Here is a 27438-nt window from a genome sequence, read left to right as displayed (position 1 = left end):
AGGAGGCTGTATCACTGCCTGGTACGGCAACTGCACCACCCACTCTCCAGAGTGTGGTGTGGTCTGCCCAACGTATCACCGGGGGTAAACTACCTGCCCTCCAGGACACCTACAGCACCCGATGATACAGTAAGGCCAAAAAGAACATCAAGGACAACAACCACCTGAGCCACTGCCTGTTTACCCCGCTATCATCCAGAAGTCGAGGTCAGTACAGGTGCATCAAAGCTGGGACCGAGAGGCTGAAAAACAGCTTCTATCTCAAAGCCATCAGACTGTTAAACAGCCATCACTAGCACAATATAGGCTGCTGCCCTATATACATAGACTTGAAATCATTGGCCACTTTAATAATGGAACACTAGTCACTTTAATAATGTTGACATATTTTGCATTACTCATCTCATATGTATATACTGTATTCTATTCTATTGTATCTTAGTCTATGCCACTCTGACATTGCTTGTCCAAATAGTTATATATTCTTAATTCCATTCCATTACTTTAGATTTGTGTGTATTGTGTGTATTATTGTGAAATTATTAGATAATACTTGTTTGATATTACTGCACTGTTGGAGCTAGAAACACAATCATTTCGAAACACCCGCAATAACATCTGCTAAACACGTGTACGTGACCAATAAAACTTGATTTGATTTAATGTTAGCTAGCTAGCTAGCATTGAACCTAGTTGGTTAGCTTCATCTCCCTGAAGATTCTTACTACAGCATTTCATGCATGGTGGCTAGCTTTGACAATCCATTTGAACTGTATTGGTTGGGATTATGGTTCATTGTTTTGCTAACTATTTGTCCTAACTACATTTTCTCAAAAGTGGGGTTACAAGTTTATCAACTTTCAAAGCAGAACTATTTTTCCATTGTTCCTCAACTGCAGTTTATGATATACCTTTTTGTAGCTCTGAGTCTTTACAATGTAAAAACACAATTTAAAATTTTGCAACATAAAACAGAATCAAGGTGGTCGGTCAAACGTGGAAAAAGTCAAGAGGTGTGAATACTTTCTGAAGGCACTGTACATTTGTGTTTCATCACTGTTAAAACCGGAGAGCAACATCTGTCATGTTTAAGTGTACAAAGAAAATATTGCATTTAACAAATAGTTACATGACCTACACAGCATAGGCAAATGCAAGTTCAATTTAGTTGGCAAAGTTAATTTCACCACCGGTTTGCTCAAGTTGTAATAATGTCATTACTAAAATGTCTCTGTTTTTCTTCACCCGTTCATTGTGCCTCTGGACATTGGTCACTGCAGCCTGGTCGAAAGTCTTGTTGATCCGGACTCTACCAAAGGGCTTAAGTTTTAGGTTTGCCATAATGTGTTTTTTTGATTTTCCATGTCGGTCAAGGGACCTGCCCTGGTTTGCAAGATCAGAAAAAAAAGTGGTGGCTCAATGGTTGTTGAGCAAATATGTACTTTTGTCAAATAGAAGGCATGGCCAGCAAACAGCTTCTTTGGCCTAGCACTCCCAGCTAGCCAGTCGGTCCTATTGTAATTCTCAGTGTTAAAAGATTGGGTCCCACCCCATGCTCCTCTCCCCTGCACAATATCCTATTTTGGAGTCGGCCTCCCATTCTCCTTGATTTTCAGCTGCTACAAAATCGTTTTTAACTAGAAACTCTTCATCCTCATCTCTATCCATAGCTAGCTACTGCAGGACAACGACACACACCATAAGGTAACAATTACATTTTTCTTTGGTGTGATTTGATTGGTGGGAAGTCAAATCCAAACTGGCCTTCCTTGACATTATATATGTTTTGCTGTGCCAGGACCATTCACAGTTGAGCTCACTCAGCTCAGATCAACACTGATTGGTTTTCGAAATTATCAAGGGGGGTCCAATGCTAGTTGGCATCACTTGCTATTGAATTCAATGCTACTGGCGGCAACATGCCAACATGTCATACTCTTTTTTGACCAGATAGCATCAGATACATGGGCTCTGATTCCTCACGCTGATTCCTCAGTTGAGAAAGCCACTTGCCAATTGAAGGAAAATTATGAAACAGAGAGAGGAAATATAATTTTTTTAAATTATTTTATTTTATATGGGGAAGCTTGGCCTCCCTTGGCATCCATGAACACATGCCACTGCACTTCCCTTCTATGGAATGTCCTATTATTCCTTCAATGGAATTCACTATTATTCCAGGAGAGAGCCGGAGAGAGACAGCTCTACCAGATTCCAACCCAAACACATAGGGAAACACACTCCCAACAGACTAACGAAGCTTTCACACAACATGTTCTTCAACTGCCTCAGATGAGAGTACATTTAAAAAAGCTGTCCGTTCCTGCCGCCCACATCATCACACACATGTGCTTACCGTGGTGATATATATCTGGTTCAGACATACACACAGCCAATACTAAATCACACACATACTACAGGGCAATGGAGCAACCCTCTCCGTCTGTGGAATGGCTCTTTCTTTATGGCACTCATTAAAGTTTAAGTGTCATTAGTTGTTAATGTTGAAGAGAAAAAAAGTCAGGCACATGTGGCTCATATACCCACTGCATTTCTACCTACATTCAACATCCACATCATGTGTGAGTTGCAGCACATAAACAGGGGTAAACGGTTGGGAGAGAGCTCTCAGTAAACAGTGTTTCCCTCTGTGTCCAGCTCCTGACAGATCAAGGTAACGTGCATCTGATCAGAGCCAAGCCGGCAGCAGCTGCCTGGAAAGAGCAGGAAAACACAGAGGAGGGCAGGAAGCTGACCTCATTCTGGATCTACCCCACCAGAGGATGACATATCGGGATGAGCTTGTAGGCTCGGCCCTAATTTATGTGCTCTCTGACACCTGCATGGCAAATGGTGCAGGAACAAAGGACAATTCCCAAAGGCTAGACAGCCCTTCCCTCTCTGAAGGGTCAACATGTAAATATCTCTGTTACAGTATTCAGGAACACTGAATATTAAATGTGATATAATAATAGTATAGCATCCATGAATGGTATCTATCTTAAACTTGTTCACTGAGGATAACTTTGATGTTATCTACATGTATGTATAATCTCGGGGGTTAGTTGTATCTGTATAGGGTGAACTCTGAATTACTAAATGCAAAAAGATTTTATGATCTTCTCAGGAATTCTGTCTTATTTACATTGGTCTCATCCCCCACACAAACCTTTAAATGCTGTGACACCCTGTGGAGATTGGGCCTGGGAGTGTTTAAGTTACTGGTATCATTTGATTGGTCAATGGTGGTTGGTTTTGGGTTGAAAGGTTAGTTCTTCAGATGCTATAAATGAAATGAAATGCCTTTGTATGATCAATTCTCATTTGCTAGGCTTCTAGACCTCTGGTCTAGTACGCATATCTTTATTCATGCTTTGTCCTGTAAGATAACCTTAGGGACCTACAGTAGCAGTCAAAAGTTTGGACACACCTACTCTTTCAAGGTTTTTTTTTTTTTGTTAAATATTTTCTACATTGTAGAATAATAGTGAAGTCACCAAATAACACATATGGAATCATGTAGTAACCAAAAAAGTGTTAAACAAATAAATATATTTCATATTTGAGATTCTTCAAAGTAGCCACCCTTTGCCTTGATGTCAGCTTTGCACACTCTTGGCATTCTCTCAACCAGCTTCATGAGGTAGTCACCTGGAACGCATTTCAATTAACAGGAAGACCTGATTCACGCAGTCTACTCTGAACAGTTGATGTTGAGATGTGTCTGTTACTTGAACTCTGTGAAGCATTTATTTGGGCTGAAATTTCTGAGGCTGAGAACGCTAATGAACTTATCCTCTGCAGCATAGGTAACTCTGTCTTCCTCTCCTGTGGCGGTCCTCATGAGAGCCAGTTTCATCATAGCGCTTGATGGTTTTGCGACTGCACTTGAAGAAACTTTAAAAGTTATTAAAATTTTCCGGATGGACTGACCTCCGTGTCTTAAAGTAATGATGGACTGCCATTTGTCTTTGCTTATTTGAGCTGTTCTTGTCATAATATGAACTTGGTCTTTTACCAAATAGGGCTATCTTCTGTATACCACCCCTACCTTGTCACAACACAACTGATTGGCTGAAACGCATTAAGAAGGAAAGAAATTCCACAAATTAACTTTTAACAAGGCACACCTGTTAATTGAAATACATTCCAGGTGACTACCTCATGAATCTTTTGAGAGAATGCCACGATTGTGCAAAACTCTTATCAAGGCAAAGGGTGGCTACTTTGAAGAATCTCAAATACACTTTTTTGGTTACTACATGATTCCATATATGTTATTTCATAGTTTTGATGTCTTCACTATTATTCTACAATGTAGAGAATAGTAAAACACAAAGAAAAGCCATGGAATGAGTAGGTGTGTCCAAACCTTTGACTGGTACAGTATTTCTATAAAAAACGTTATTTGAATGAATTTATTCAAACTATTTCATCCACAAGATATAGTCCTGACACAAATCTAGGGTTGCTACCCAAGCCGGCTGGTCGTTCGGTCTATTGGTTCCGATGCCAGAGACGTTACCCAGTGGTTATGTCTTTTTGTTCTGTATCTATGGATGTGACCCAGTCGTTCATTCTAAATGTTCTATCGCCATACTGGCTTGCAACGTTATCATCCCTTGCTTGATAGCTAGCCAACTAAGACTAATTTACAGTCCCGTGAAACAGTGCAGCCAGAATAACAACAAAGTAGCTTCATTTGCATTTATTTAAGCTGTTTTCTAGTGACGTTTATTTGGATACATCCATAATCATGAGCTACTGATGCACAATTTCACCTGGCAAAGAAAATGTGCTCTCTCGTCAGGACAATGTTGTTCAGAGCTATCCAACAACACAGCTAACACAATCACTTCAAACTGAAGCTGGAAAGACTGCAAACTAGCTGCACTTTGTTTTGTTTGACCTGTTTTCTATTGATCTTTCTTCGTATATATCCATAAAAATGATGCTGATTCATGATTTCGGCTGGCTGAGAAAAGCTGCCTGTCTGTCTCATCCCAACTCCAGACGTGTTCATTGTGGTTAGAGCGTTGGGCCAGTACTGAATTGAATCCCCGAGCTGACAAGGTAAAAATCTGTCGATCTGCCCCTGAACATGGCAGTTAACCCACTGTTCCCTGGTAGGCTGACATTGTAAATAAAAATTTGTTCTTAACTGACTTGCCTAGTTAAAAAAAAAAATGTAAACAGCTGGAGATCGAATTTGTATATTGAAACAATGTTGCAAATTTCAGAGAGACAGAAATCAAGGTTTAAAGAAATCTTCGCTGTTGAAAACTAAATGTCAGTAAAAGAAATGTGAGATAGAATCTAGATGCTTTTTATAGTGGAGATCACGCTTATATAATTGTCTGGCTGGGCTGATGAGACAGTGGATTGCGCAGTCAGATGGAACAGTATAAAAAGGTATTAAAGCGTCTAGGATTTATCCAGTGGTAACTTGTGGAATAAACACCGGATGGAATGCAGTTTTAACCAATCAGCATTCAGGATTAGACGCACCCGTTATATAAAATATCACATTTAATATATATTCACATTTCAAATATTATTGCCCACAACAAGCTATTATCCAGGAAAGAGGAGACTGGAATCGACCCTTACATCACTTACACACACACGTGGACACACACACACACACACGTGGACACACACACACACACACACACACACACACACACACACACACACACACACACACACACACACACACACACACACACCTGGAGCAGTTTCCACAGTCGAGGACTCCCGAGTAGGATTTCTCTTCATTGTCAAAGAAATACTGAGTCTGCTCTGTGATACAACTCTCCTTAAACATGTTAGCAGACATGTCATCATCTGAGTCCACTAGAGAGAGAGAGAGACTACATAACTGTTACCATACACAACCAAAAACACAAATCAACAAACACATCTGTGCTTACATCTCCTCCAAATAAATAGTCCAAAGCCCCTTCACTTTTTCCACATTTTGTTACGTTACAACCTTATTCTAAAATGTATTTACTAAAAAAGTACCCTCATCAATATACACACAATACCCCACAAAGAAGAAGAAAAAACAGGTTTTTAGATTTTTTTGCTATTGTTTTTTTTAAGTAAATAAATTGAAATATCACATTTACATAAGTATTCAGACCCTTTACTGAGTACTTTGTTCAAGCACCTTTGGCAGCGATTACAGCCTTCAAGTCTTCTTAGGTATGACGCTACAAGCTTGGCACACCTGTATCTGGTGAGTTTCTCCCATTCTTCTCTGCAGATCCTCTCAAGCTCTGTCAGGTTGGATGGGAGCGTCACTGCACAGCTATTTTCAGGTCTCTCCAGAGATGTTTGATCGGGTTCAAATCTGGGCTGGGCCACTCAAGGACATTCAGAGATTTGTCCCGAAGCATCTTCTGCATCGTCTTGGCTGTGTGCTTAGGGTCGTTGTCCTGTTGGAAGGTGAACCTTCGCCCCAGTCTAAGGTCCTGAGTGCTCTAGAGCAGGTTTTCATCAAGGATCTCTCTGTACTTTGCTGCGCTCATCATTCCCTCGATCATGACTATTCGCCCAGTCCCTGCCGCTGAAAAAGATCCCCACAGCATGATCCTGCCACCACCATGCTTCACCATAGGGATGTTATTGGCCAGGTGATGAGCAGTGCCTGCTTTCCTCCAGACATGATGCTTGGCATTCAGGCCAGAGAATTCAATCTTGGTTTCGTCAGACCAGAGAATCTTATTTCTGTCCTGTAGATGCCTTTTGGCAAACTCCAAGCGAGCTGTCATGTGCTTTTACTGAAGAGTGGCTTCCATCTGGACACTCTACCATAAAGGCCTGATTGGTGGAGTGCTGCAAAGATGGTTGTCCTTCTGGAAGGTTCTCCCATCTACAAAGACGAACTCTGGAGCTGTGTCAGAGTGACCATCGAGTTCTTGGTCACCTCCCTGACTAAGGCCTTTCTCCCCCGATTGCTCAGTTTGACCAGGCAGCCAGCTCAAGGAAGAGTCTTGGTGGTTCCAAACTTCTTCCATTTAAGAATGATGGAAGCCACTGTGTTCTTGGGGACCTTCAATGCTGCAGATATTTTTTGTACCTAACCCCAGATCTGTGCCTCGACACAATCCTGTCTCGGAGCTCTACGGACAATTCATTTGACCTCATGGCTTGGTTTTTTCTCTGACATGCACTGTCAACTGTGGGACCTTATATAGACAGGTGTGTGCCTTTCCAAATCATGTCCATTCAATTGAATTTACCATAGGTGCACTCCAATCAAGTTGTAAAAACATCTCAAGAATGATCAGCGGAAACAGGGTGCACCTGAGCTCATTTTCCAGTCTCATAGCAAAGGGTCTGAATACCTTTTATACATTTGCAAAAACCTCTAAAAACTTGTTTTCGATTTATCATTATGGGGTATTGTGTGTAGATCGTATGAGGACAATTTTTCTTTAATACATTTTAGAATAAGGCTGTAACATAACAAAATGTGGAGAAAGTGAAGGGGTCTGAATACTTTCCAAATGTTCTCAGAATCAAGAAAGCCATTTTAGCCACAACAAACATCTTGTACCATTATGACTACAAATTCACTGTTTTGGAAACACATATTGCATCCAATATATTATCCTCTACAACTGACCTGCCTCTAGGAACCTTGGGAATATGAGACTGTAGAAGAGCTGCTGCATTATCGACCTACAGAGACAAACACATTATGCTTGGTCCAAACAGCAGATGACAGTAGTTAAAGTATCCAGCCAGTTAACTCACCAGGCACCTGTGGAGGCCCACCAGCTTATACTCAGCATGTCTGCTATAGTGGGCTGGAGAGGGGAGAGGAGAAGAGCACTGAGTGCACACTTCATAACATATGGACAAAATATACACACACAGTACATGTAGCATGAAAGGTAACCAAAGCAAGATCATGCATTAATGCATTCATGTGGGTGTGTGCTGTGTGTGCGTTCTGTGTGTGTGTGTCTCACCACGTAAACAGATCGTGGCCCTGCAGCAGCCTTGCAGTCTCTCTCAGGGTTGCAGACTGACTGGTAGTCATAGGTCTTGTTGAAGGAGTACAGAGACGTGTTGACCAGACTGATCATCACGACTGGGTCCACCTCCCCAAAGAACTGACCTATCTGTGTTCAGGGAACAGAGAGCTGTGTTCAATGTATGAGCTTTGAAAGGCTGGTCATGGCTCACATCAACACCATCATCCCAGAAACACTGGATCCACTGTTATTTGCATACCACCCAAACAGATCCAGAGATAACACAATCTCTATTGCACTCCACACTGCCATTTCCCACCTGGACAAAAGGAACACCTATGTGAGAATAATGTTCATAGACCACAGCTCAGCATTCAACACCATAGTGCCCTCCAAGCTCATCACTACTTTTTGTATATATTTTTTTATTTAACTAGGCAAATCAGTTAAAAACAAATTCTTATTTACAATGACGGCCTACCCTGGCCAAACCCAGACGACGCTGGGCCAATTGTACACCGCCCTATGGGACTCCCAATCAGGGCCGGATATGTTACAGCCTGGTTTCCAGCCAGGGACTTGCATTGAGATGCAGTGCCTTAGACCGCTGCGCCACTCAGGAGCCCTAAGCTAAGCTAAGGTCCCCGGGACTGAACACCTCCCTCTGCAACTGCATCCTGGACTTCCTGACGGGACGCCCCCAGGTGGTAAGTGTAGGCAACCCATTCACATCGATTGGGCTGTCGTGGAGCGGGTCGATAACTTCAAGTGCCTCTCTGTCCACTCGCTAAGGACCTATCATAATCCAAAACACACCAACACAATCATGAAGAGGGCACAACAACGCCTCTTCCCCCTCAGGAGGCTAAAAATATTTAGCATGAGATCATGCTCAGATCATCAAAAAGTACTACAGCTGCACCATTGAGAGCATCTTGACTGTTCCATCACCGCTTGGTATCGCAACTGCTTCCAACCGCAAGGCCCTACAGAGAGTAGGCCCAGTACATCACTGGGGTTGAACTCCCTGCCATCCAGGACCTCTAGACCAGGTGGTGTCAGATGAAATTTTCAAAGACTCCAGCCACCCAAGTCATAGAATGTTCTCTCTGCTATCGCATGGCAAACGGTACCGGAGCGTTAGGTCTGGGACCAAATTGCTCCTGAACAGATTCTACCCCCAAGCCATGAGACTGCTAAATAGTTAGTTAAATAGTTAACCAAATAGCTTACCTACAGTGCATTCGGAAAGCATTCAGACCCCTTGACTTTTTCCATATTTGTTATGTTACAGCCTTATACTATATGCATTAAATTATTTATTTTCTTCATTAATGTACACAAAATAACCCACAACGACAAAGCGAAACCTGCTCCAGAGTGCTCAGGGCCTCAGACTGGGGCGAAGGTTCACCTTCCAACAGGACAACGACCCTAAGCACACAGTCAAGACAACGCAGGAGTGGCTTCGGCACAAGTCTCTGAATGTCCTTAGGTGACCCAGCCAGAGCCCAGACTTGAACCCGATCTAACATCTCTGGAGAGACCTGAAAATAGCTGTGCAGTGACACTCTCCATCCAACCAGACAGAGCTTGAGTAGATCTGCAGAGAAATATGCCGTTTCTCTTTGCAAATCTGAGCTGTTCTTGCCATAATATGGACTTGGTCTTTTACCAAATAGGGCTATCTTTTGTATACCACCCCTACCTTGTCACAACACAACTGATTGGCTCAAACACATTAAAAAGGAAAGAAATTCCACAAATGAACCTTTAACAAGGCACACCTGTTAATTGAAATGCATTCCAGGTGAAAACCTCATGAAGCTGGATGAAAGAACGCCAAGAGCGTGCCATGCTGTCATCAAGGCAAAGGGTGGCTACTTTGAAGAATCTCAGATGTATTTTGATTTTTTAAACACTTTTTTGGTTACTACATGATTCCATGTGTGTTACTTCATAGTTTTGATGTCTTCACTATTATTCTACAATGTAGAAAATAGTCAAAATCAAGAAAAACCCTTGAATGAATAGGTGTGTTCAAACTTTTGACTGGTACTGTAGGTAAAATCATTTTCATTGAACCAGATATTGTACAGTTTTCTTATTACAATGGTTGAGGAATAAATGGTGTCGTTGTCATGGAATAAGTTGACTGAGTTTTGAAATCAGTGGAATTCCCAGCGGAAGCAGAGAGATGATTGCCAAATGTGGAGAGTCCAAAAAGAGAACACTGAAAGAAGAATGTTGTATAAAACACCTGTCTCCGGATAACATCTTCAAACTAAGGGCAACCATGGCATCTATAACAGAGGGAAAAGCGTTCATCCATGTATACGGGTAAGAGTCTAACTGCCGTTTTATGGGCTCCTAACCAACTGCGCTATTTTGTTTGTTTTTTCGCATTGTTTGTCATTTATTTTGTACATAAAGTTGCTGCTACCATCTCTTATGAATGGAAATAGCTTCTGGACATCAGAACAGCGATTACTGACCTCAAACTGGACAAATATTTTTTCTTTAATGAGTCCGACGCAAAGGATATACTGCTCTCTGGAGACCAGGTCCAAATCCCTGTCATTTGCGTGAAGAAAAGGCGGAGACAAAGAGGGAGAAGGTCGGGGTGCCTTGTTAGGATTCATAGACGAGTGAGTAAATCGCCATTACGATCAGTTCTACTGGCTAAAGTGCAATCACTGGAAAACAAACTCGATGATCTACAGTCGAGACTATCCAACCAACAGGACATGAAAAATTGTAATATCTTATGCATTGGTAGGACAGATCAGCTACGTCTGGTAAGATAAGGGGCGGGGGGTGTGTGTCTATTTGACAATAACAGCTGGTGCGCGATGTCTAATATTAAAGAAGTCTCGAGTATTGCTCGCCTGAGGTAGAGTACCACATGATAAGCTGTAGACCACACTATCTACCAAGAGAGTTCTCATCTATATTATTCATAGCTGATTCTGGCACTAAGACCGCACTCAACGAGCTGTATAAGGCCATAAGTAAACCAAAAAATTCTCATCCAGAAGCGGCGCTCCTAGTGGTCGTGGACTTTAATGCAGGCAAACTTAAATCCGTTTTACCTCATTTCCACCAGCATGTCACATGTGCAACTAGAGGAAAAAAACTCTAGATCACCTTTGCTCCACACACAGAGACGCATACAAAGTTCTCCCTCGCCCTCCATTTGGCAAATCTGACCATAATTCTATCCTCACGATTCCTGCTTACAAAAAAAAAATAAAGCAGGAAGTACCAGTGACTCGCTCAATATGGAAGTGGTCAGATGACACGGATGCTATGCCACAGGACTGTTGCTAGCACAAATCGGAAAATGTTTCAGGATTCATCCAGTGGCATTGAGGAGTGTGCCGCCTCAGTCACGGGCTTCATCAATAAGTGCATGGAGGACGTCATCCCCACTGTGACAGTACATACATATCCTAACCATAAGCCATGGATTACAGGCAACATCCACACTGAGCTATAGCTAGAGCTGCCGCTTTCAAGGAGCGAGACACTAATCCGGACGCTTAAAAGAAATCCCGCTATGCCCTCAGATGAACCATCAAACAGGCAAAGTGTCAATACAGGACTAAGATTGAGTCCTACTACACCGGCTCTGACGCTCGTTAGATATGGCAGGGCTTGCAAACTATTATGGACTACAAAGGGAAACCCAGCCACGACGTACCCAGTGATGCGAGCCTACCAGACAAGCAAAATGCCTTTTACGCTAGCTTCGAGGCATGCAACACTGAAGCATGCATGAGAGCACCAGCTGTTCTGGACGACTGTGTGATCACGCTCTCCGTAGCAGATGTGAGCAAGACCTTTAAACAGGTCAACATTCACAAGGCTGCGGGGCCAGACGGATTACTGGGGCATGTACTCAGAGCATGCACAGACCAACTGGCAGGTGTCTTCACTGACATTTTCAACCTCGCCCTGACCGAGTAAGTAATACTCACATGTTTCAAGCAGACCACCATAGTCCCTTTGCCCAAGAATGCAAAGGTAACCTGCCTAATGACTACCGCCCCGTAGCACTCACGTTGGTAGTCATGAAGTGCTTTGAAAGGCTGGTCATGGCTTACATCAACACTATAATCCCGGAAACTCTAGACTCACTCCAATTCGCATACCGTACCAACAGATCCACAGATGACGCAATCTCAATCGCACTCCACACTGCCCTTTCCCACCTGGACAAAAGGAACACCTATGTGAGAATGGTGTTCATTGACTACAGCTCAACGTTCAACACCATAGTGCCCTGAAGGGCCGGCCCCAGGTGGTAAGGGTAGGCAACAACACATCTGCCACGATTATCCTCAACACCGGGGCCCCTCAGGGGTGCGTGCTTAGTCCCCTCCTGTACTCCCTGTTCACCCACAACTGCGTGGCCAAGCACGACTCTAACACCATCATTATGTTTGCTGATGAAACAACAGTGGTAGGCCTGATCACCGACAATGATGAGACAGCCTATAGGGAGGAGGTCAGAGACCTTGCCATGTGATGCCAGGACAACAACCTCTCCTTCAATGTGAGCAAGAAAAGGAGATGATCGTGGACTACAGGAAAAGGAGGGCGGAACAGGCCCCCATTAACATCAACGGGGCTGTAGTGGAGCGTGACGAGAGTTTGAAGTTCCTTGGTGTCAACATCACCAACAATCTACCATTTTCAAAACATGCCAAGACAGTTGTGAAGAGGGCACGACAACAGCTTTTCCCCCTCAGGATACTGAACAGATTTGTCATGGGTCCCCAGATCCTCAAAAAGTTATACAGCTGCACCATCGAGAGCATCCTGACTGGTTGCATCACCGCCTAGTATGGCAACTGCTCGGCATCTGACCGTAAGGTGCTACAGTGGGTAGTGTGTACGGCACAATACATCAGTGGGGCTAAGCTTCCTGCCATCCAGGACCGACTAAGCGTTGTCAGAGGAAGGCCCCAAAAATTGTCAAAGACTCCAGTCACTCAAGTCATAAACTGTTCTGTCTTCTACCGCATGGTAAACGGTACCAGAGCGCCAAGCCTAGGTCCAAAAGGCTCCTTAACAACTTCTACCCCCAAGCTATAAGACTGCTGAACAATTAATCAAATGGCCACCCGGACTATTTACATTGACACCCCCCCTTTTTTTTTACACTGCTGCTACTTGCTGTTTATTATCTATGCATAGTCACTTTACCCCAACCTATATGTACAAACTACTTCGACTATCCTGTACCCGCTGCACATTGACTCGGTACCGTTACCCCATGTATATAGCCTTGATATTGTTATGTAATTTTGTTGTTTTACTTTAATTTTGTGCTTTAGTTTATTTAGGACATATTTTCTTAATCTATTTCTTGAACTGCAATGTTGGTTAAGGTCTTGTAAGTAAGCATTTCAGGGTAAGGTTATATTCGGTGCATGTGACAAATAACATTTGATTTGAATTTATTTGTTTCTAATTTTGTCAGAAAGTTGTTTTCATTGCAATTTAACCTTGTTATGGATAGGGGGCAGTATTTTCACGGCCGGATAAAAAACGTACCCGATTTAATCTGATTATTACTCCTGCCCAGAAACTAGAATATGCATATAATTATTAGCTTTGGATAGAAAACACTCCAGTTTCTAAAACTGTTTGAATGGTGTCTGTAAGTATAACAGAACTCATTTGGCAGGCCAAAACCTGAGAAGATTCTGTACAGGAAGTACCCTGTCTGACCATTTCTTGGCCTTCTTGATCATCTCTATCCAAAACAGGGGATCTCTGCTGTTACGTGACACTTCCTACGGCTCCCAAAGGCTCTCAGAAGGCGGCAAAAAGCCGAATGGTGGCTTTGCTGGCCCTGGCTGAAAAACATTAGCGCATTTTGATAGTGGTCGATCAGAGAACAGAGACTGGAGGCGCATGCACGAGGCGACCCCATGTTTTTATTCTTTCGTTTTTGAACGAAAACAACGACTCCCGGTCGGAATATTATCGCTTTTTTACGAGAAAAATAGCATAAAAATTGATTTTAAACAGCGGTTGACATGCTTCGAAGTACGGTAATGGAATATTTAGAATTTTTTTGTCACGAAACGCGTCGGGCGCGTAAACCTTCGTCACCCTTGGATAGTGTCTTGAACGCACGAACAAAACGCCGCTATTTGGATATAACTATGGATTATTTTGAACCAAACCAACATTTGTTATTGAAGTAGAAGTCCTGGGAGTGCATTCTGACGCAGAACAGGAAAGGTGATCAAACTTTTCTAATAGTAAATCGGAGTTTGGTGAGTCAAAATAGCTAGCCTGTGATGGCGTGCTATGTACTCAGAATATTGCAAAAATGTGCTTTCACCGAAAAGCTATTTTAAAATCGGACATAGCGAGTGCATAGAGGAGTTCTGTACCTATAATTCTTAAAATAATTGTTATGTTTTTTGTGAACGTTTATCGTGAGTAATTTAGTAAATTCACCGGAAGTGTTCGGTGGGAATGCTAGTTCTGAACGTCACATGCTAATGTAAAAAGCTGGTTTTTGATATAAATATGAACTTGATTGAACAAAACATGCATGTATTGTATAACATAATGTCCTAGGCGTGTCATCTGATGAAGATCATCAAAGGTTAGTGCTGCATTTAGCTGTGGTTTGGGTTTTTGTGACATTATATGCTAGCTTGAAAAATGGGTGTCTGATTATTTCTGGCTGGGCACTCTCCTGACATAATCTAATGTTTTGCTTTCGTTGTAAAGCCTTTTTGAAATCGGACAGTGTGGTTAGATTAACGAGATTCTTGTCTTTAAATAGCTGTAAAATAGTCATATGTTTGAGAAATTGAAGTAATAGTATTTCAAACGTTTTAAAAATCGCGCCACTGGATTCAACTGGCTGTTACGTAGGTGGGACGAATTCGTCCCGCCGGTCCCATAGAGGATAAGGTATTTCTGTTTTTCTAAAAACCTGTTTTCGCATTATCATTATGGGTTATTGTGTGTAGATGGCTGAGGAAATGTTTTTATTCAATCAATTTTAGAATAAGGCTGTAATGTAACAAAATATTGAAAAAGTCAAGGGGTCTGAATGCTTTCCGAAGGCACTGTAATCCGTAAAACTGAAACAAGCAAAATTTGGAGAATTGCATGAAATGAGTTATAAAATTGCTAAATCTTCTCTCCACCCTCCATAGCAAAATGTGAGGTGGGCAGAGGACTCAGTCGGGTTCTCAACTTTTTTATTTCTTTATTGGTACAGTAAGTTAGTCTAGCGGCTAGCTATCCAAATTTGTATTAATTATGGTCAAATAACCGACTGGGGAGCCCCTATTCATTTGTTGGTCACTTTCACTCAGATATCATATAAAAAACTGCAAACATTTCTCCCCACCCTATTGCAAAATGTGTACAATTTAAATATTGCTCAATTTTCTCTCACTCACCCCCATGGCAAAATGTATAGATTTGTAGCAAACTTTCTTTACAACAGTTACATGTTCTCTACGCCCCATGGGAAAATATATAGAGTTACAGAAAATGTACTCTAAAACAATTGTTTCTCTCTGCTGTCAAGAGGGGGGGGGGTCGCTAAAATGTTTGATAGCAAGGTGGGGAAACAATATTTTGCTTAGGGTCCCTAAAAGGCTAGGGCCGGCTCTGACTACACGTGCGTGTATGGATGTGGGCACGCAGACCCGCGAGCCACTGTGGCCCGCTATGATAAAATAACAGATTTTTTTGTGGACCCCACACCCATCAAAGTTGCACATCCCTGCTATAGATCAATGCATTGCAAATTTTTTGTCAATAAAGCCCTCTTGCATAAACTTCCACCATACCTTACTTCATTGTTAAGTTACAAGACAAAGACTCTGGGATGGCTAACCCTGGAGATGCTGTCAATCTACACCGATTTAGGTAAATCTGCTTTTAGTTGGTGGAGTTGGTGCCTCTAGGGCAATTCATGCAGACGTTAGAGGGCCTTTTTACTGAAGAATGTGTTTGTTTTATTTGATTGTGTTTTGCTTATCGTGTTTGCTTTTCATGTATTGTGTAACTGATGTATATATACTGTAGATACTGTATGAATAATCCAATTGTTGTTTATTGATGTGTTCATGCCGGGCTCATCTGTGAAAGAGACCCACGGTCTTTCGCTGTTAAATAAAGGTTAAATACAATAAAATAAAAAAAGATCGGATGAAGCAGGGATGGAGAGAGGAGCAGGAGAAGAGATCTGGTGGCCAGCCAAACCACAAAAACCTTTTAGCTCTCATTCCAAAAGGAGTGTCTTGGCTTTGGGACTATGGGTTTATGTTCTACAAACTTCAGAATACTGTAGATGCTATGGAGCCATTATCGCTTAGATCTGTGCTTTAAAAACTCTGTTTTGTTTGTTGTCATGCCAAACATGATATGACATTGGTATTAAAGAGTTTTAGAGACGCAAAGGAAATGTCTGTGGAAACAGGCAAGAAAATATTATCTGGCTAGTCAGAGTAGTTAGCTAAATACAGATCAGGTCAACACATTTTATAAAGGCTAGTTTCCTTGTCCCAAATTGACCATGTTTTTATTCCAGGACTAGACTTAGTCTAGGTCCGGAAAATCTGCCAGACAGACAGACAGACAGACAGACAGACAGACAGACAGACAGACAGACAGACAGACAGACAGACAGACAGACAGACAGACAGACAGACAGACAGACAGACAGACAGACAGACAGACAGACAGACAGACAGACAGACAGACAGACAGACAGACAGACAGACAATAATGTTGACCCTGCTCTGGTACGACAAATGTACATGTCTGTGACAGAGTAATCTGATTAGGTGACAGAGACTCACCTGTGTGATATACTCCTCCTGATTGGACATCAGCAGAAAGCCTCCATCATCCAAGATGACACAGTCAACATGCTGCAGAGAGAGAGAGAGTGACAGATAGAAAGAGAACATCAGTCAGTATAGAACATTATCAACATTTCTAAAGATTTTCCATGAGTGAGATAGGCCATTGTACCTTATCATTCTTCAGACAGCCACAGATTTCATCCTTGCACTGCAAACGCCATCAAAGCACACACCATCATGAATGAATGGTCACAACTTTAGCAAACACAATGGGATGTGAATAAGAAATCCTAAACTAAAGAAAGTGTTTCTCTTACGTTGACTTTCATGGTGGCGTTCATGAAGCTGTTCATCCAGGCAGAGACGTTCAGTTTCACTCCCACCACTACAGGACATTGAAACAACAAAAAGGATATTCAGAAACATGTTATTGAATAATCCTGTACAGAAGGAGCTATGGATGTTTCATCTTATTCTCTAGGCTGTCAGTTTTAATTCAGAAGTACCCAATACAACAACTAAGCACCCAGCTAAGGAAATGTGGACGGGTCTCTCCACTCACCCGCTGGTTTGAGGTTGACTCTGTCTATGTTGAGGTCTACAGCCTTGCTCACCAGAATACCTGACTCATAGCCTGACTCCCTGCTCTCTGCAGCAGAGAGAGAAGGAGGGAGAGTGAGGGGGAGCAGAGGTAAGAGTGTCAACACATTCACATGTAGTGACACTTGCATGACAATGACAGTGACAGTAATTGTGTGAGGCTTTAAAAACCCATTTGGTGGAAATCATGTTTCATGAAATAACAAATATGATAAAAATATATCATATTTCTTTGTTTGGTCTCATTTAAGTGGGTAAATGGTCATGTGTCTGTGCAGTAGGAGCACATACAGTACAGCTGTAGATAGAATACAAATGGAATAGTCCCAAAAGTGCAAACACCAGCCTATCCTGTATGTGAGGCTAAACGAAGCACACCAAAAGTATTAGAAAGTAATTGGCCTAGGTCACTGATTGGGACCCCAGGAATGCTAACGTGACCATAAAGATATTTGACTCTGCATGTTAGCAGAGAAAGATCTATCATGGGTTAACTATCCCCACTCCTGGAATTGTGTCATAGTGTTCTTCAGCTCTCTATTGAGTAAACCCTACTCTAGTCTACTGGATCTACTCACATACTGCTGTTTGACCTGGAATGAATAAATAAATAAAGTTGAAGTCGGAAGTTTACATACACTTAGGTTGAAGTCATTAAAACTCGTTTTTAAACCACTCCACAAATTTCTTGTGAACAAACAATGGTTTGGCAAGTCGGTTAGGACATCTACTTTGTCCATGACACAAGTCATTTTTCAAACAATTGTTTACAGACAGATTATTTCACTTATAAATCACTGTATCACAATTCCAGTGGGTCAGAAGTTTACATACACTAAGTTGACTGTGCCTTTAAACAGCTTAGAAAATGCCAGAAAATGATGTCATGGCTTTAAAACCTTCAAAAGGCTAATTGACATCATTTGAGTCAATTGGAGGTGTACCTGTGGATGTATTTCAAGGCCTACCTTCAAACTCAGTGCCTCTTTGCTTGACATCATGGGAAAATCAAAACAAATCAGCCAAGACCTCAGAAAAAAAATTGTAGACCGCCACAAGTCTGGTTCATCCTTGGGAGCAATTTCCAAACACCTGAAGGAACCACGTTCATCTGTACAAACAATAGTACGCAAGAATCAACACCATGGGACCACGCAGCCGTCATACCGCTCAGGAAGGAGACGCGTTCTGTCTCCTAGAGTTGAACGTACTTTGGTGTGAAAAGTGCAAATCAAATCCCAGAAAAACAGCAAAGGACCTTGTGAAGATGCTGGAGGAAACAGGTACAAAAGTATCTATATCCACAGTAAATCGAGTCCTATATCGACATAACCTGAAAGCCCGCTCAGCAAGGAAGAAGCCCCTGCTCCAAAACCACCATAAAAAAAACAGACTATGGTTTGCAACTGCACATGGGGACAAAGATCGTAATTTTTGGACAAATGTCCTCTGGTCTGATGAAACAAAAATAGAACTGTTTGGCCATAATGAGCATCATTTTCTTTGGAGGAAAAAAGGGGAGGCTTGCAAGCCAAAGAACACCATCCCAACTGTGAAGCACGGGGGTGGCAGCTTCATGTTGTGGGGGTGCTTTGCTACAGGAAGGACTGGTGCACTTCACAAAATAGATGGCATCATGAGGGCGGAAAATTATGTGGATATATTGAAGCAACATCTCCAGAAATTAAAGATTAGTCGCAAATGGGTCTTCCAAATGGACAATGATCACAAGCATACTTCCAAAGTTGTGGCAAAATGGCTTAAGGAAAACAAAGTTAAGGTATTGGAGTGGCCATCACAAAGCCCTGACCTCAATCCAATAGAAAATGTGTGGGCAAAACTGAAAAATCTTGTGCGAGCAAGGAGGCCTACAAACCTGACTCAGTTACACCAGCTCTGTCAGGAAGAATGGGCCAAAATTCACCCAACGTATTGTGGGAAGCTTGTGGAAGGCTACTTGAAGGGTTTGACCCAAGTTAAACAATTTAAAGGCAATGCTAGCAAATACTAATTGAGTGTATGTAAACTTCTGACCCACTGGGAATGTGATGAAAGAAATAAAAGCTGAAATAAATATTATTCTGACATTTCACTTTCTTAAAATTAAGTGGTGATCCTAACTGTCCTAAGACAGGGTATTTTTACTAGGATTAAATGTCAGGAATTGTGAAAAACTGAATTTAATGTATTTGGCTAAGGTGTATGTAAACTTCTGACAACTGTAGATTGCTGCAATACCACAGGGACATATAGAGAAGGGGTGTGGAAAGTACCAGAGAGCATTAGATACAGAAGTACGTTAAAATAGTGAGTAGAGAGAGTGAGAGAGAGGGAAGAGAAAGGGGTCGGACAGAAGAGGGGGGTAGATAGAGAGATGAGAGGGAGCAGCATAGAAAGGAAGTAAAGATAGAGGGGGACTAGAAGGCCTCTCTTCTCTTATCATATACAGTAGAGCAGGCCGTCCGGGATTTTCTGGAAGACCACACCGAAGAGAGGATCCATGTGTGTGTGTGTGTGTGTGTTTCGTTGTGTGTTAACATACTGTTGAAATATGGAGCAGTGAAAATATAGATGTCGTTATCCAGAGTCCTCTTGTAGAAACTTGAGTCATAGGTCTCGGCATTCTCTGTCCACTCCTCCCCAGCACTGAAACACACACGCACGTGCACACATTCAGAACTTTTTAAGATACAGATGTCTGAAAGATTTATTCAACTGTAAGGCCAAACTTTGATAAATTTAACAGTCACACCCAAAGCACAACACATGGGAAAAATGGAATAGAATTGGCCCAGAGATAAAGAAAAAAATATGTATGTTTTATATGAAAATATTTCAATGTATTTTTCTGTGATTAACTGCTGTACTCTAACAATCACCAAGGCAGAGAGAAAGAAAGAGAGAGAGAGGGAGGGAGAGGAGAGAGAGAGGGGGAGGGAAAGTGAGGGGAGGGAGGGAGGGATAGAAAGAGTCCATATTTACTGAGTATGTCTCCAGTGTATGTGTGGATGGGAAACATGTTCTGGTGATTTAGGAGGGCTAACTGTCCATGCAATGTGAAGAAAGCCAGCTGAACAAGTTGGGGAGTAAAACAGTATCATATCCACCATATCCAAAACACTGTACCCTTTAAAATGGCTTTGTGCTTTAGCCAACTCCTATCTGTGACTCGTTTCAGGAAACTAGGCATATGTCGTGCATCACTACTTCACAGAGAGGCATTTTACACATAGATTTTTGATCAAAATGCATTTTTTGTTAGAAATGCCTTCTGGAACATGTGAACTATGCCCTAATAATAAACTCGTATGCCAACTGTAAATACAAAAAATATAAAATAATTACAAGCATAGTTGGTTTAGCCACAGGAAAAGACAGGAACGTTCCCGCTAGTCATGATTGGCTGAGATAATGGATGGGCTGGATGTGCCGAGAGATAAGTTCGGATTAGTCGTCGATGTAGCACGCTTCTGTCTATAACATGCTCAGTATGTACAGTGGGGGAAAAAAGTATTTGATCCCCTGCTGATTTTGTACGTTTGCCCACTGACAAAGAAAGGATCAGTCTATAATTTTAATGGTAGGTTTATTTGAACAGTGAGAGACAGAATAACAACAAAAATATCCAGAAAAACGCATGTCAAAAATGTTATAAATTGAATTGCATTTTAATGAGGGAAATAAGTATTTGACCCCCTCTCAATCAGAAAGATTTCTGTCTCCCAGGTGTCTTTTATACAGGTAACAAGCTGAGATTAGGAGCACACATATTACCTGGCTGGTTCACAAGCTGACGGTACATGTAGGATCTGTGTAGTAATATTATTCGTATCTCAGAGCCATTTGCATAACTGCAGATTTATGCAGGGTAGCAATGTTATGAGTTGAGATTCTGGTTCATTGTTAGGTTAACTAGGTAGCTACATGTCTAAACAAAAGACTCCACTCTGCAAGTAACCATTTCATTTTACCATTTACACCTTCTGTATCCTGTGCATGTGACAGATAAACGTTGATTTTATTTGATATAGTGTGTGTTTACCAGAGACAGTAATGTGATGAAAATCATGACCTGCACCAAAGTCAAATTAGGATACAACGTTAGGTCAACGAGACAGTGTCCAAGTTCTGAAATTCTCCGGTAGAATGCCCTGCTTTTATTTCGTCACACTCTGATATGGTCATTATTTGAACTGGCCAGCCAGATAACTTAACGTTACCTAGCTAGCTAACAAGCTATACACGAACCAAAACATTGTTTAGAAAGTTGCTGTTAGTTGCCTGGTTTGCTAGATTGACATATACTAATACACCAATTGTGCTATTTTGGACCACCAGGCTACTCATGCAGCCTGCTGTTTTTGTGTTTATACTTTTTCATAAGGATAACAACAAGTTGTCGTTATGTCGGAGGACAATAAAATGTTCATGATATCACTGCGACGACTGTCTACAGACATATCGATAGACGCAGGTTAAACAAGCCTTTAGTCTTAATCTTTGGTTATTTAGTACACTGCTGTACTCATTCTGTTCAGCACATACAGTAGCCTCACATGTGAATCCTTAAAGAGATGGGTGGGGCTAAGGCTTAAGAAGGTGTGAACGATGCTGAATGGGTGTAGACAAAGAAGAGCTCTCCAGTAGGTGTACCAAAAACTCAAGGGACATTTTCTCAAAAGTCTGGTTTATAAAGAAAGTTTATAAACTTTCAAAGCAGAATTACTTCCCCATTGTCCTTCAACTGTAGTGTATTATATAAGATTTTCTATCTCTGAGTCTCTACTTTTATCCAATGTAAAAAAAAAAAAAAATTCAAATGTTGCTACATAAGACCGAATCGTGCCGGTGTATTTGTTCGTTTTCATGGCTTTATACAACAGGAGTTGGGCAAGGCACATACAGTAAAGTATGGGAAAATGAGGCTAACTAACTAATAGTGTAGGACTGAGAAGGAGAAATCTGAGCGTACCTTCTGGGATAGACTCTAGTGATCCCTCCGTCAGTGGCTACAAACCTGGCCAGGACTCCGCGCCTGGGAACCGAAAGAACACACAGAAAGCAATCACAGTTCAACAACAGAGGCTAAGGGACCATCGAGACAAATCAGAAAGAGGCATGAACTGAAAATTCCAGTGTGTGTGTGTGTGTGTGTGTGTGTGTGTGTGTGTGTGTGTGTGTGTGTGTGTTCTTTCTGTTCCTCTGTGTCCAGAACCTTTAAAAACAGATTGTTATATTTCCGGAGAGTCACTTCTTTTGATGTCCCAATTCTGAATAGAGTTCTTTGTTCAGTAAATTGATTATGTTTGTTTGAGCTTGTGTGGATTATAATGGACAAATGTGTGTCTATGGTATAATGAATGCATGTTGATATACAGTTGAAGTCGGAAGCTCACATACACCTTAGCCAAATACATTTAAACTCCGTTTTTCACAATTCCTGACATTTAATCAGAGTAAAAATTCCCTCTCTTAGGTCAGTTAGCATCACCAATTTATTTTAAGGTGAAATGTCAGAATAATCGTAGAGAGAATGATTTATTTCAGCTTTTATTTCTTTCATCACATTCCCAGTGGGTCAGAAGTTTACATACACTCGATTAGTATTTGCTAGCATTGCCTTTAATTGTTTAACCTGGGTCAAACGTTTCAGGTAGCCTTCCACAAGCTTCCTACAATAAGTTGGGTGAATTTTGGCCAATTCCTCCTGACAGAGCTGGTGTAACTGAGTCAGGTTTGTAGACCTCCTTGCTCGCACACACTTTTTCAGTTCTGCCCACCCATTTTTTCTAGGATGTGGTCAGGGCTTTGTGATGGCCACTCCAATACCTTGACTTTGTTGTCCTCAAGCAATTTTGCCACAACTTTGGAAGTATGCTTGTGGTCATTTTCCATTTGGAAGACCCATTTGCGACCAAGCTTTAACTTCCTGACTGATGTCTTGAGATGTTGCTCAATATATCCACATCATTTTCCGCCCTCATGATGCCATCTATTTTGTTGAGTGCACCAATCCCTCCTGCATCAAAGCACCCCCACAACATGAAGCTGCCACACCCGTGCTTCATGGTTGGGATGGTGTCTTCGGCTTGCAAGCCTCCCCCTTTTTCCTACAAACATAACAATGGTCATTATGGCCAAACAGTTCTATTTTTGTTTCATCAGACGAGAGGACATTTCTCCAAAAAGTACAATCTTTGTCCCCAAGTGCAGTTGCAAACCATAGTCTGGCTTTTTTATGCCAGGTGGCTTCTCCCTTGCTGAGTGGCCTTTCAGGATATGTCGATATAGGACTCGTTTTACTGTGGATATTGATACCTTTGTACCTGTTTCCTCCAGCATCTTCACAAGGTCCTTTGTTGTTGTTATGGGATTGATTTGCACTTTTCACACCAAAGTACGTTCATCTCTAGGAGACAGAATGCGTCTCCTTCCTGAGCGGTATGACGGCTGCGTGGTCCCATGGTGTTTATACTTGCATACTGTTGTTTGTACAGGTGAGCGTGGTACCTTCAGGCGTTTGGAAATTGCTCCCAAGGATGAACCAGAATTGTGGAGGTCTACAATGTCTTTTCTGAGGTCTTGGCTGATTTCCTTTGATTTTTCCCATTATGTCAGACAAAGAGGCACTGAAGTCTTGAAGAGAAGTCAAGGGAAGTCTTGAAATACATCCACAGGTACACCTCCAATTGACTCAAATGATGTCAATTAGCCTATCAGAGGCTTCTAAAGCCATGACATCATATTCTGTAATTTTCCAAGCTGTTTAAAGGCACAGTCAACTTAGTGTATGTAAACTTCTGACCCACTGGAATTGTGATACAGTGAATTATAAGTGAAATAATAATCTGTCTGTAAACAACTGTTGGAAAAATTACTTGTGTCATGCACAAAGTAGATGTCCTAACCGACTTGCCAAAACAATAGTTTGTGAACAAGAAATTTGTGGAGTTGTTGAAAAACTAGTTTTAATGACTCCAACCAAGTGTATGTAAACTTCCGACTTTAACTGTAATTACTGGGGTGTCTTCAGAACACACTAATTATTGGCATGGCTTGGCATGGCTGGTCCTGTGTCTTTCTTTCATCATGTTTTATTGTCAAAACAAGGCCAAGACTCTCAGAGCAACAGACCTATACATTAGACTGTAGCAGTATTAGCTGCTTTGTGTTTCTCCAATAAGACATCAATAAAACAGGGAATAGCCTGACTGTCTATATGACTCATTTAACTGACTCTCAATGTTTACATGATCACTGTAATGCAATGCAGTGATGACGGGAAGTGTGTGTGTGTGTGTGTGTGTGTGTGTGTGTGTGTGTGTGTGTGTGTGTGTGTGTGTGTGTGTGTGTGTGTGTGTGTGTGTGTGTGTGTCACTCACAATGTCTGCTCCTTCCACAGTTTGACCAGATCAGCTGTCAACCCAGCATCCAACAGCAGCCTACTGACCAGAGCCATATTACCTAGAGAGGAAGACATTGTTACTGAAGTACCATCCGCAGTAGACCCCATGGCAAACTGCAAAGTTGACACATAGGAGAAGAAAGCTTGACCTTGCTTAGACAACATGAGGACATTGAGCTCCATTAGCTGACTATGAGGAAGATGGTAGGATCTACAGTAGCTGATACCCATTAGATGATGACCACTATAGAGGTTTTGAGTCACATAGAAGCATGACAACATCAGGTTCTAGGAAGTTCAGTCGATCAGGATGATATCACCCCCTGGCCAGACTAGACTAATCAAACGTCTATACCTCATTCGATCAGGCTGATGCCACCCTCTGACCTTCACAGGGCTATGGAACACCATGATATCACAGTGGCGGGAAACCGGCCTGACTCACCCCACTAACCACTCCCTCCTGGGTGGGTGTACTGCCTATTAATGACTGTATTGATCTAAAGCTACTCTTTCTTTAACCTTGACTGGCTATCGAACAAAACAGGCAGAGGAATTCCATCTGTGTGTGTGTGTGTGTGTATGTGTGCAGAGGAATTCCATCTATGTGTGTGTGTGTGTGTGTGTGTGTGTGTGTGTGTGTGTGTGTGTGTGTGTGTGTGCAGAGGAATTCCATCTGTGTGTGTGTGTGTGTGTGTGTGTGTGTGTGTGTGTGTGTGTGTGTGTGTGTGTGTGTGTGTGTGCGTGCAGAGGAATTCCATCTGTGTGTGCGCGTGGTCATGTGTGTCAGTGCGTGGGACAGGCATGGTAACTTACAAGGCTCTTCCACTGTGTTCCTGTCAATGAACTGGTTGAAGTCTAGGAGAAACTGGGTGTTGTTGTCCTTGTCCTTCAGGCCTTTGCAGTACTCCCTATTTCAATATGACATACATTAGATACGTTACAGTAGTCTCAAACATAACTCAACATCTGCACAACATCATACTCAACCCCTTTTATAACTTGTCCTCAATGCTATTCAGTGCTACTCAACGCTGGCATAAACTGTGGATTAACTAGCTACTCTTGGCTGTAAGTACACTACAGGAGTATCAATGGTTGTATATGATCTGAGGTGGAGGAGATTCATATATGCTGTTGTAGCCAGTCACCTGGGGGCAATGAAGGTGTGTCCCAACTCATCAAACCTCTCCACCTGCAGAGTGTCCATGGCTGAAGAAAACAGAGAGACATCTTTAGAACCTTACACTGGGGAGGAGGATACATGGCCTACACAGTACATAGACTGATCATTATGAAAAGAGAGAACTGAAAACAAAGATGAATGAGTGAAACAAGACATGACAGAAAGAGAGACAGTGATTATGGAGCTAAACTCCTATCCATCGTTCCATCTTTTAAGCTTGGTATTGCCACTAGTCTGTCAGCATGACTTTTCACGGCTGATAGGACAGTACACTTTGCTGACTGTCTCTGTCAGGCCTTTCCTAGAACAAGGCAATCCTCAACTGACACTGGTTCATAAAATCAAATCACATAAAATGGTATATCAGATGCTTAAATAGTGACACAAGGAATACATACACTGAATAACGAATAACATGGCTATATATAGGGAGTACAAAATAACATGCTATATACAGGGAGTACCAGTACCAAGTCCATATGCAGGGGTGCGAAGTAATTGATGCATCTATGTACTGTATATATACTGTAAGTAGGTATAAAGTGAGTAGGCAACAGGATAGATAATAGACAGTATCAGCAGTGTACAGTGCATTCGGAAAGTATTCAGACCCCTTAACTTTTTCCACATTTTGATACGTTCCAGTCTTGTTCTAAAATAGAAAAAATCAACATGCTTCCTCATCAATCTACACACAATACACCATAATCACGAAGCAAAAACAGGTTTTTAGAAATATTTAAAATGTATAAAAAACATACTAATAGAAATACCTCATTTGCATAAGTATTCAGACCCTTCGCTATGATACTTGAGATTGAGCTCAGGTGCATCGTTTTTCCATTGGTCATCCTTGAGATGTTTCTATAACTCAATTGGAGTCCACCTGTGGTAAATTCAAAAGATTGGACATGATTTGGAAAGGCACACACCTGTCTACATAAAGTCCCACAGTTGACAGTGTCAGAGTAAAAATCAAGCCATGAGGTCAAAGGAATTGTCCGTAGAATGCCGAGAGCGGATTGTGTCGAGGCACAGATCTGGGGAAGGGTACCAAAAAATGTCTGCAGCATTGAAGGTCCCCAAGAACACAGTGGCCCCCATCATTCTTAAATGGATGAAGTTTGGAATCATCAAGACTGTTCCTTGAGCTGGCCGCCCGGCCAAACTGAGCAATCGGGGGAGAAGGGCCTCGATCAGGGAGGTGACCAAGAACCCGATGGTCACTAACAGTGCTCCAGAGTTCCACTGTAGAGATGGGAGAACCTTCCTGAAGGACAACCAGAAGGGCAATCTCTGCAGCACTCTACCAATCAGGCTTTTATGGTAGAGTGGCCAGATGGAAGCCACTCCTCAGTAAAAGGCACATAACAGCCCACTTGGAGTTTGTCAAAAGGC

General features: G+C 41.9%; 1 protein-coding gene across 1 annotated transcript in view; it reads right to left on the bottom strand.

Annotated features, from left to right (window-relative positions):
• The window catches only part of LOC115152047 (voltage-dependent calcium channel subunit alpha-2/delta-1), a 131039-nt gene that overhangs the window by 6218 nt on the left and 97383 nt on the right, over positions 1-27438 (bottom strand). Inside the window, exons 23-35 of the mRNA XM_029696518.1 lie at positions 26006-26066; positions 25671-25765; positions 24832-24913; positions 22422-22484; positions 19992-20095; positions 17412-17498; positions 17167-17234; positions 17019-17057; positions 16844-16915; positions 7986-8138; positions 7768-7820; positions 7637-7692; positions 5730-5856 (exon numbers count right to left, since the gene is read on the bottom strand). Of these exons, the coding sequence (XP_029552378.1) occupies positions 5730-5856; positions 7637-7692; positions 7768-7820; positions 7986-8138; positions 16844-16915; positions 17019-17057; positions 17167-17234; positions 17412-17498; positions 19992-20095; positions 22422-22484; positions 24832-24913; positions 25671-25765; positions 26006-26066 (1060 nt within the window). The remainder of the gene's footprint in view (positions 1-5729; positions 5857-7636; positions 7693-7767; positions 7821-7985; positions 8139-16843; positions 16916-17018; positions 17058-17166; positions 17235-17411; positions 17499-19991; positions 20096-22421; positions 22485-24831; positions 24914-25670; positions 25766-26005; positions 26067-27438) is intronic.

The sequence above is a fragment of the Salmo trutta genome, chromosome 17 (assembly GCF_901001165.1).
Source record: "Salmo trutta chromosome 17, fSalTru1.1, whole genome shotgun sequence".
Taxonomy (NCBI): Eukaryota; Metazoa; Chordata; class Actinopteri; order Salmoniformes; family Salmonidae; genus Salmo; species Salmo trutta.
The sequence above is the reverse complement of the archived record's forward strand: the minus strand, read 5'-3'. Positions and strand labels throughout refer to the sequence as shown.